The following is a 12,137-nucleotide window of genomic DNA, read 5'->3' on the forward strand; positions in this document are numbered from 1 at the left end:
ATACTGCCATATACCACCTACATAATAGTGCCATATAATGATGAATTAACAGAATCACACAGTGGCCACATAATGCTGACACGCAGAATACAGGATGTAACTCAGGATCAGTACAGGATAAGTAATGTATGTACACAGTGACTGCACCAGCAGAATAGTGAGTGCAGCTCTGGAGTATAATACAGGATGTAACGCAGGATCAGTACAGGATAAGTAATGTATGTACACAGTGACTGCACCAGCAGAATAGTGAGTGCAGCTCTGGAGTATAATACAGGATGTAACTCAGGATCAGTACAGGATAAGTAATGTAATGTACACAGTGACTGCCAGAAGAATAGTGAGTGCAGCTCTGGAGTATAATACAGGATGTAACTCAGGATCAGTACAGGATAAGTAATGTATGTACACAGTGACTGCACCAGCAGAATAGGGAGTGCAGCTCTGGAGTATAATACAGGATGTAACTCAGGATCAGTACAGGATAAGTAATGTAATGTATGTACACAGTGACTCCACCAGCAGAATAGTGAGTGCAGCTCTGGAGTATAATACAGGATGTAACTCAGGATCAGTACAGGATAAGTAATGTATGTGCACAGTGACTCCACCAGCAGAATAGTGAGTGCAGCTCTGGAGTATAATACAGGATGTAACTCAGGATCAGTACAGGATAAGTAATGTATGTACACAGTGACTGCACCAGCAGAATAGTGGGTGCAGCTCTGGGGTATAATACAGGATGTAACTCAGGCTCAGTACAGGATAAGTAATGTATGTACACAGTGACTGCACCAGCAGAATAGTGAGTGCTGCTCTGGAGTATAATACAGGATGTAACTCAGGATCAGTACAGGATAAGTAATGTATGTGCACAGTGACTGCACCAGCAGAATAGTGAGTGCAGCTCTGGAGTATAATACAGGATGTAACTCAGGATCAGTACAGGATAAGTAATGTATGTGCACAGTGACTGCACCAGCAGAATAGTGAGTGCAGCTCTGGAGTATAATACAGGATGTAACTCAGGATCAGTACAGGATAAGTAATGTATGTACACAGTGACTGCACCAGCAGAATAGTGAGTGCTGCTCTGGAGTATATTACAAGATGTAACTCATTTACAAGGAATATTTGCCACATAACTATCTGCTCTCACATTTTCTGACAACAAAGGGATTCCCATACCAAACATATCAGTAGATTTATTCTTAAAAAATATGAAAAGAATGTAGCAGAGTATGGAGTGAATACAATAAGCCTCAGAAGTGTCACTTTTATCTCCAGAAGACATTGCGGATTGTTTTCAGTGGTCTGTGAAAAAGGAAAATGTTCCTGGTGCACAGGGTTATAATGATTAGGGAGGTCGCTAAAATACATGTCTGCACCCACCACTAGAGGGAGCTCATTATATACAGATAATTACTACTATCATTATTTAGTCATCACCCCCTAGTGGCAGCTGGAAGAAGAAAGATTTTTCCCCCCATTTGAATCTGTGTGAATGTTCATGGGATGAGGAGGTCTCTAATGCTGAGATGCTCTGGAGACATTTCCATCCCTATGTCTATGGCTGAGAGGGAAGATGCTAAATTAGATTTTTTGGGGGATTTGCTATTTAGGCAATTGCTTAATATACTGTATTAAATGAGTTTTATGGAAATGAAGATTCACCCCACTACAACTCCCAGCACGCAAACTTACTCAGCTGTTGTAGTAACTCCTACATTAGTGAAAGAAGGATTCTGGGAGTTGTAGTTTCAAAACAGCTGGGGTGCCGGAGGTTGCTGATCCCTGGCTTAGAGCCTAGAACAGCAACATCTGGCACTCCAGCTGTAGTAAAACTACAATTCTCAGCATGCTCCATTCACTTCTAAGAGAGTTTGGACAATAGCCAAGCAAGTGTGCATGCTGGGAGTCGTAGTTTCACCACAGCTGGCCTACTGGAGGTTGCTGATCCCTGGCTTAGAGTGTGTACCCATGGACTCTAGACTGATACATTTTACCTGCACCGATACATTGTAACAGTAATAGAGCCTTTGCCATGCTTAGCTCACATAGGGCGATGGGAGAAGACAATTGTATGTTAGTAAACAATTGTCTCCAACAAATGGATATTGTTACAATGTATCTAGGCAATCCTCTGTGAGCTAAATACATCAGCAGCACAAACCTCCCTCCAATTCTGAAAGTCTGCTACAATGTATCAGTGCAGGGACATTGTATTCAGCTAAAGAATGGTTTTGCTGACAGCAATTTACCTAGACTAGATATATTGTAACAAACCCTCAGCTGCATGAGTAAGCCTGGGACAGGAGAGAGAAAGAAGAATCTTGGAGTTCACCGACAGCAAGCAGAGATGGTGAGGAAAGGAAACACAAAGTATATTACAAGGTTGCTGAACTCTCCATCCAGGTGCACATGTGGGTGCAGATGTAGTGGTGCTGGGTGAGTTTACCATGTAGTCACCAGGCTACTGAACCTGTATACAGCTGGCTGTGATTCTCACAAGGAAAGAATTTGCAGCATGTGTTTGTCACAGCGCATTACAGATTTCTGAGATCCCGGAGACGCTTCATACCCAAATAAGTCCTTGTTCTGCGTTTTTTCCCCCCCTCCGCTGCAGCTTCAATGAATCATTGAGAGACAGTGATATATCAGATGAGGATACGGGAGGGGAAATGTGAGGAATTCAAACAGAATTTCCCCTTAAAATAACAAAATGATACATTCTATTCAGATGTAGTTTTACTGATATCAAGCTTTCCCAGGTTCCTGCAGCAGCCATGCAGTGGTTCCTGAGTCTACCTGACATGGCAAACCTGAAGAAGAGAGGGCGTCTGGTTCACAGAAAAAGGTTAGAAATTGATGGTAACAGCATTAAGAGGATAGCTGAATGCATCTCGGACTCCCGTTACCCATGACATACAATGGACAACCACACAAAGGCTATATGCCAAAAGCCAGGTATGTGAAGCCAACAATCTACCCATGAGACAGACACAGTCAGCATACCCTACAATGGCAGCCTTTTAGAATATTTGCTATTAACACTACTCATGAACAGCGCTCTTTATTGGTCTCATAGTCTTATGACAAGACTATAAATCCAATAGATGGCGCTGATCACGACTCATGAACGGCACCATCTATTGGTTTCATAGTCTTTTTTTTTATTTTTTATTACATTTTATTAGATTTTGATTTAATTTGCACATTTACATTCAAAGGATCAAATTTTCTTTTTATTATAGGTATTCCTGGAGTTGTACAGTGTCTCATTTCGGAGTTCATGTGGATTTATTGTCGTGTAGTCTTATGGTAGTGCGTCTTTATGTAAGGATTCAGTGGCGTAGCTATAGGGGTCGCAATTGCGACCGGGCCCCTACGTCAGGGGGGCCCCCTCCAGGAGAGACAGTGTAAAGCAGCAGCGGGCAGCCCTATAATACTATACCTGCGGGCGGCGCCGGCAGCTTCACATAGGGGGGCAGAGGCAGAGCCGTGGGTGCAGGGTGGTCCCGCTCCCGTCCGGGAGGCAGAGTTATACTGGCCGAGTGGCTGGAAGAGGACGATGAAGGCAGCGCCTGCTGGAGTGACGGACTCGAGAGTGAGTGAGGTGAGGGCGGCGGCGTGATGGATATTGCTCTATTACCCCAAGTATTATCTGTGACTGTGTATTATATATAGATGGATATCATACCTTTGCTCTTACCCCCAGTATTATCTTTGTATTATATGTAGATAGATATTATAGCTCTGCTATTAACCCCTGGGTGTTACAGGCATATTATACTAAATCTCGGATATTAACCCCGGAGGAGCAGATGTGCGTTAGGAATGCTGGATATTATACCTGCATCTCTGGGGCAGTGTTTTTTCTTGCCCTGTTGCCTCATCTCACCTGAGCTGCAGGTGCTTCTTCCCTCCTGGGGCCCCGGGCTCCTGATCCCCGAATGCCTTTTGACGTCCCTGGCGATCCCCCAGTAAGAGACCAGGCTGAGTGTAGAAAGCAGGAATGCTGCCGGCTCCCAGGAGCCCCAGGCTGGAGCGAGCAGCCAGAAGATGGGCCCCCGGAGGCAGCTGACGGGTGTGGTCCCTTTGTGGAGTTGGGGGATCCTTGTTGAGACCCAAAATTCAAAGTTTGCCCTGGGGCCCATAGAACTCTAGTTACTCCCCTGTATGGATTGATGCTGCTTTATATGTTATTGGTTTCATAGTCTTATGACAAGACTATGAATCCAATAGATGGCGCTGTTCATGAGTAGTGTAGATCGCGAATATTCCAAAACTGTATAGAAAGGTTATTGAATATTATGTTAGGACAATCAGAAGACTTTGTGTCACAATAATGATAATGATCTAGGTGCGCAGGTCCACCCAACAGATGTGAAGCAACTTTGAGGCTTACTGGCTCTCAGTCAGATGAGAGCTGGTTTGAATGTCTCATAGTGCACAAGGCTGCTATTGTAAGGTGTGCTGACTGTATCTGTCTCATGGATAGGTTGTTGGCTTGCACATACACTGTACCTGGCTTTTGACATATACCTTTGTGTGGTTGTCTTTTTTATGTCATAGGTAATGGGAGTCCGAGATGCATCCAGACATCCTCCCTATGCCGTTTCCAAACCATTTTGGTGGTGTTTCCATCAATTTCTAACCTTTTTCTGTAAACCAGACACCCTCCCCTCTTCAGAGTAGGGGGTGCCTGGTTTCATGCTTGGGTTTTCCCACTGACTTCCACTGTGCTCAGTACAGCACCCGAGCACCCCCATATGTTCGCACTTTGGTGCTCGATCAACACTAATGCTAACCCAGCTTTTTCCAGGAATCTGAATGGTCAACCAGTTCCGATAGGTAATGGCACATGCTCATAGATGCAAGTCTAGCCTGAGAAAAGAGAGAGACAACCCACTGGGTGTCATCATAGTGGCCAGATTGGATGTAACCCAGCTTTCCTAGGACCCTGAATGGCAGAACAAGCCAATTACACGACGAGTTCATCCTCAATTCTGCGTATCTAGCCTAAGAAAGCCTAGTGAAGACCATGGTAAACTTTCTGGTGGTAACTCAGCTTTCCTAGGTCCCTGAAAGACAGATCAGCCCAATAATGCAGCAGTTCATTCACCATTCTGCACAACAAGCTTAAGAAAGGCGAGTGACAACTCATGGTGGCCATATTGGTTGTCACTCTGCTTTCCTAGGTCCCTGAATGGCAGATCGGCATAATAATATAGCAGTTGAACCCCAACTTTGCATAGCCAGCCTGAGAAAGCTTTGCGAAACATCTGTGCACCGTCATGGCGACCATGGTGGCTGTCACCCAGCTTTCCCAAGTACAGATATTCATTAGAAATGATGGAATTAAACGAAAGTAGAAGCCTCCGTTATTTGCTGCCCACTGAAGGCGCAGCGTTGCCCTGCGGCTTTGGCCACATGTAGAGCCGTGTACCTGGGGACGGTCATAGACATAAAAAGCACTGCAGCCCCCTCATATCATATACAAATAGGTCATTCCCATAATCCAGAAAGCGATATTCCGATATTTTTGACGCTTCCTAATGATTTTAAATGATGCCTAATAGCGAGCACGTGAAAACGGATTTCTTCTTCCACTTCTGTAACTGGAAGGACAGGACTATGGTTCCTCACTCCCATTAGAGCAGGGGTTGTGAAACTACATCTCCCATCATGCACACTTGCTTGGCTGCTCTCTAAACTCCCACACAAGTGGAAAGAGCATGCTGGGAGTTGTAGTTTCACAACAGCTGGAGTGCCGAAGGTTGCTGAGGATCCCTGCATTAGAGTAATGACTCGGTATACTAGATATTGTATAAACGACCTTTTGCTGTATGTTACTACCAGGCCTGGGAAAGCTGGGTGAAAACTAATAAGGCTGCCATTACACCTCTCTCCGGCTTGTGGTCGGCAAAGCAGCCTAGAAGACAGTAGTGTATATACCAGGGATGCTCAACCTGCGGCCCTCCAGCTGTTGTAAAACTACAACTCCCACAATGCCCTGCTGTAGGCTAATAGCTGTAGGCTGTTCGGGCATACTGGGAGTTGTAGTTTTGCAACAGCTGGAGGGCCGCAGGTTGAGCATGCCTGGTATATACAGTATATTGTACAGGTTTTTAGCCCCTTGATGAAAACAGGAATCTTAATGTTCAATAAGAGCAATCAGAGATCTTACAAATAGTGAAGTAGATTAGAAAGTTGCAAAATGTTTCAATATTTACATAACACCAAACCATCCCTTTAATAACTATAAACAATGACCGTTACAGCTCAGCTCCATTGGAATGAACAGGACTGACCTGCAATACCAGGGATGGTGCTGTTTTTGGGAAACGACAGCCATGTTTTTCTAATTCTGTTCAACCCCGTATCTTATTAACCCCCCCCCCCCCCCCCACACACACACACACACTTGATAAAACGGTTTTTTATGTGGCAGGGTTTAACACGGTGTTACATTTCTTCTTGAAAGGAACATTCCATAGGGTGGAGCATGACAAAGGGATTCAAGACCACAACAAATAGAGAATCCCAGTGTCATGCTCTGCGTAACCCAAGTGTATCAGTTTTGGTCGGAGCGTTCCTTTAAGTGTGCAGAAATAGGAGCTGAATTCAATGTTTCTCCATGATGAAGTCATTCTACAGGAGAGGAAGTTGGTGATTAAATATTAAAAATGGCTGCAGCTATTCTGAGACGGTAAGAGGAAGCATCGCGGCCACCGCATTGCGAGAGGACGAGGAGAGTCATCATGTAACAGCTTTATTCTGCGGCAGCGAATGAAGCTTCCTCATGACTACCAGTCCAGCTAGAAAATACCTCAAGGCTATGTTCACACCTGTGGGATTGAACACAGACTTCGGTGCAGATTCCAGGCTCAGATCTGCAGCAATTTCTGCAGGAACCCACATCCCGGGCCTGTGAATGGGGTTTCCTAACTACGTCAAAAGGAGCCTGGACGCTTCATACCCCTCAACCAAGCCAAGTGTGCACGTGTACGGCGGGGTCGGGAGTCGTGGGGAGCAAACATGTGGTTTCAAGTTCGGCGTACAAGGTTCGGGTTATCAAAGAATTCCGTTATGGATTCCGCTACCCTGGTCCGTGGTAGCGAAAATCCACAACGGAATTCTTCGATAACCCGAACCAAACCTTGCACGCCGAAGTTGAAACCACAAGTTCGCTCAACATCAGTCGGGAGGAATAATGTCAGCCAAAACGGGGTTTAAAGGGGGTCGTGCCTCGAAATCAACTCCTGTGGATTAGGAAGAGGCATCTGATCGGTGGGGGTCCGACCGCTGGTACCCCCCCCCCCCCCATCAATCACTGGAACAGTAGTCTGGTACGCCAGGTCGCATGCAAAGCACTTGAAGAAATGCAAGAAAAAAAAAAATGTATAGCAAACTATTAAAAAATACTTTGAAAAAAATACACAAAATTCATGGCATTTCCTTGCAAGCATTTCAAAATGAAATAAAAACCGTGTGTGAATGAGGACTATAGGTGTTCTACTTTTCTAAAATCAAGCCTTGATATCTCCACTAATCCACAACAGGAAGATCCAAAACCCTTAATCCAGCACCCGAAAAGGGAAGAAGCTGAAAACCTGGTCTAATACTTGCCACAGCTGAGGGTTTGTTGCCATTGTATCCAATCCTCTGGTCAGCCTCCTTCCTGTCCTGACAGTTGGATATAATGTATCAAGTTCAGGTCAAATGTGCCAGTCCAGCCTGCCTATAGCAAAAGGGAGCTGTCCAAAGACTAGATGCAACTGTAGCAAACTCTCAGCTGTGAAAAGTATTAGTTAGTTATGGACAGTTCTTCATCCTCTGGATGTAAAAAGATCGTGAAAACGGTGTGGAATTTAGACACAAAGCAATGTAACAAGTTGCAGGCGTTGGTTGAGTTTAATTTACTGAACCACAGACAAACCTATTAATAAATATACAATAATCACTATTAATATTGAGGCTCAGCTCCATTGCATTGAATGGGACTGAGCTGCAGTACCAAATATATCCTGTAGACAGGGGTGGCGCTGTTTGTGGAAGTAGGCGGCCGCATTTTTGTAATATTTTTTTTTAAAGACCCCATGAATAAGATTGTCTAAGGTCGTTCACAGAGCTGCATCTGTATGCAAATAACGCAATATGATATGCCACCCCTCCCCCGCATCGCCTGTTACCGGCGTTAATTAACCATTCTCCATTCACTGTGAATTTCCGAGCTGCATCCTAAAATATCACAATTCCCGGTCTCCCCCCACCCTTCTCCCTCATTTTAATTTCCCGTGTATCAGTCAGCAGCCTCCATCAGCTATTATCCCCCATTCGCCCGCCGCCTTCCAGCCCAATCCGCGCGGTGATGCAGCGAGCTGGGTGCTGTATGGGTTAGGAAGGGATTCAACTCTCATCGCCCTCCTCTTACTGTATATAGGGGGCAACGCTCACTTCTTTCCTCAGTCACAAACCAAATATTCTGGATTATCGGACATTACCACCGAGGGCTCATGCACACGACGGTATGTATTTTGAGGAACGGAACAGAACGGAACAGCCGGCCCCTAATAGAACAGTCCTATCCTTGTCTGTAATGGGGTCAATAAACAGGACATTTTGCGGAACGGACATACGGAAACAGAATGCACACGGAGTACCTTCCGTTTTTTTTGCGGACCCGTGGAAATGAACGGTTCCGCATACGGGATTGGATTGGAGCGGCGCTAGTACAGAAATGAATAGGGTCGCAGCGCAACTTGCATATGTGCTATGACCAAGAACCCAGAAACTCCCTATAATCCAGCAGTGATGGATTTTTTGCAAACCCGGAGTCGTGGCAAATGTATGAATCACACAGTGACCGCACCGATCCTCGGGCGTAAAAAGTTGTTGCGATAACGGAATCGCCGTGTAGCCGAACCCTGATTTTGCATCCATGCAATTCCAGATTTGCAGAGTTTTTAGATATGGTATTACAGGACTTTTATCACCTATGGGCGATTGCCTATAATAATAAGAAGAATATACTAGGGCGCTATTATTTGTGCAATTCTCCAGTCCATTTCACCTTTCATAGTGGCTGCCTCCCTTGCCAATAGGGGAGCGGTAGTGCCAACATGAGGACACCATAGGTCAAGGAGCACTCCAACCAACCGTACAGACCCCCTTTAACTGTGCCCGGGGCGAGAAAACATTAAGTGCTAAGTTTAGGAGTCCTGGCTCCGGGAGGTCACCGATCAGGTTACCCGGGTATGTGCCTGCTGAGAGAACGCCAGGGCTGACTGTAACGTGATCAGGGTCAGCATGGGATCAGCTGGGCACAGAATTATGTCATGTCTCCTACAATATCTGCCAGATGCCAAGGGCCTGATGATATGCACCCGTAATCTCGAGGGTGCAAGACTAAGGCGTACAAGGACATGGCTTCTTTTATAAGGGCACTGTAGGAAGCTGGCATTGAAGCTGGCACTGTTGTGGTGCTATTATACTAGCATGGCTGGCAGGTGCCTCAAGACTTGCCCATCATCTATACCAGGGATGCTCAACCTGCAGCCCTCCAGCTGTTGCAAAACTACAACTCCCAGCATGCCCTAATAGCTGTAGCTGAGAGTTGTAGTTCTGCAACATCTGGAGGGCCGCAGGTTGGACATCCCTGATCTAGAGGGTGCAAGTGTAAGGGGCACAAGGACATAGCTCCGTCACAGGCAGCTTCCCCGATTCCCCGAAAGGCTTTGTTTTAGGGCACTGTAATATGGGCAAGGTGGCTGACTTTTACAGGGAGGGCAAGTGGCTGGCTCTCTTATGCGGGCACCAAAACTGGCACCGTGATTCAGGCATGGTAGCTGGTTCTGTTATGAAGGGGGGGGTACCATGGTTGATTATCTTAGAAGAGGGGCACTGAGTCTGTTTCTCTTTTGGGGGCACCATGTCTGGGTCTGTTGTGCAGGCATGGTGGCTATGGTGACAATGCAGTTGGTATTATAATAGAGACACTTTGGTTGGCACTGTAAAGAGTGTCCAGTGACTTATTTGTGGTAGGGGTGCTGTGATTAGCCCCGCTATGGATTCAGCAAATGGCATTTATCACGTAGACAAAGTTAATACAAGGCACTTACTAATGCATTGTGATTGTCCATATTGCCTCCTTTGCTGACTGGATTCATTTTCCATCACATTATACACTGTTCGTTCCCTGGGTTATACGACCACCCTGCAATCTAACAGCGGTGGTCGTGCTTGCACACTATAGGAAAAATTGCCGGAATCTCTGGTGGCCAGGACACGACAGCGCGGCCAGCGTCCCAGCCACCTTGCATTACGGCGGCCATAATGCCTGGAAACGAGCAGAGTATAATGTGATGGAAAAATGAATCCAGCCAGCGAGGGAGGCAATATGGAGAAACACAATACATTAGGAGGTGCCTTGTAGTCACTTACTGTACATGATACATGTCATTTGCTGAAGTGAGAGGACCAAGAAGTGGTCTCATCGGACTTACTGAAGTGGGCCATGTTATCCACTTTCGGGTGGGTGGTCCCAGATGATAAGAGGTTGGTATTTACAGTTTTGCGCCCCCCTGACACATTATAACTACTATAGGTTGGCCTGAGCCAGAGGAAGCCGACCATGTGATACACAGAGGGGCCAAATCCATTAGAATGAAAGCTGCTTTTTAATTCAAGGGGGTCCCTAGCAGGTAAGTCTTCCTCTGCCGTGTCCATAGAGAGACAACCCACCTCTTTTGGGTTGCATTCTCTTTCTGATTTAATTCCAGACTATTCTGCAGTTTTGTGCCAGAAACAAATGCCGGACTATCAGATACTGGAGTAAAGGAATGTTACTCTATATGCAAAATAAATAGATACATTAAATAATAAATAAATACATCAAATCCTCGGGAGCAGCTATCCGTACAGGACACGAATAAAAATGTGATAAAAGCCTATCTGACAATACACTGAATGCTAATACTATACCGGGCAGAGCTGCAAAAATAAAAGAATCCCCTCCTGTGATATCCTACCTGAAATCGTCCAGTGCATTCATGGCCTATGCAGCTCCCCCCCCACCTTCCCCGCAGATGTAGGGGGATGCAGGTTTGCAGCAGATCTGCGGGTCACGTCCAGGACTGCTGCTCTGTCAGGATGCTGTGCATTTCGGGAATGACATAAAGGGGAGGAAGGGTGCGCAGAATTCAGGGACACAGACTACTCCATCAGCCTCTGATCTAGCCAGCTGCAGAAGAGACCGCGTCACGTGCCCACCCCGGTGGTCTGATTAATGCAGTAGCTGCCGTCTTGTCGGATAATGCGGCCAGCAGACTGGAGTCTAAAAAAAGCAAAAATAGACGTATAACAGGCCGCCTGGAATAACGCCGATCCCTAATCATTAGATTCAAAAGTCGATGTATTCCGCCACAGCGAACACACAAGGCACGCACAGCCGGCGCTGACCCCAGCAGAGCTTGCAATCTAATTTCCCCATGTAATATTAAAAGTGCAAATATACTGCATATAAAAAGGGGTTGTTCAGGATTAGAAGGACATGCTCCCCAACTGTGCACAGCTTGCATTGGGGTATTGCTGCGGAGCCCCATTCACTTTAATGCAATACTGCACAAGACCTGCAGACAGGCGTGGCGCTCTTTCTAGAAGAAAGCCACCATGATATTCCAATCCTGTTCTAGGAGTGGTTAAGGATCTGCTTGACTTTAAGAAATGGCGCCGCTCATGCCCACAGGTTGTGTCTGGTATTGCAGCTCGGGATAGGACTGAGCTGTAAGCCCAGACTCTGACAAATTGTATTTGGCTGGCACTGTATGGGAAGCACGCTCTGCCAGGGGTGCAATGCAACTAGTACATTGTTGAGGGGCACATGGGGAAGACTGTGGATGGCATTGTATTGGAAGCAGAATGAAGGGCTCAGTAAGCAGGCACACATGCCCATGGTTAGTCTTAGGGGGTGCATGGAACATGATCTGTCACTATTGAAGGGGGCACCACTGAGCACCAAGGGCCTGGAAATCTAAGGCTCGTTTCACACAGGCGTTGCAGGAAAAGGTGCGGGTGCGTTGCGGGAACATGCGCAATTTTTCCGCACGAGTGCAAAACATTGTAATGCGTTTTGC

The 12,137-nt window shown here is 46.1% G+C and overlaps 1 protein-coding gene across 1 annotated transcript in view; it reads right to left on the reverse strand.

Moving 5' to 3' along the window:
- The window catches only part of EVL (Enah/Vasp-like), a 78,377-nt gene extending 67,179 nt beyond the window's left edge, over positions 1-11,198 (reverse strand). Inside the window, 1 exon segment of the mRNA XM_044271502.1 lies at positions 11,034-11,198. Within this exon segment, the coding sequence (XP_044127437.1) occupies positions 11,034-11,056 (23 nt within the window). The 5' untranslated portion in view covers positions 11,057-11,198.
- Between the last annotated feature and the right edge of the window lie 939 nt (positions 11,199-12,137).

The sequence above is a fragment of the Bufo gargarizans genome, chromosome 11, assembly GCF_014858855.1.
Source record: "Bufo gargarizans isolate SCDJY-AF-19 chromosome 11, ASM1485885v1, whole genome shotgun sequence".
Classification (NCBI taxonomy): domain Eukaryota; kingdom Metazoa; phylum Chordata; class Amphibia; order Anura; family Bufonidae; genus Bufo; species Bufo gargarizans.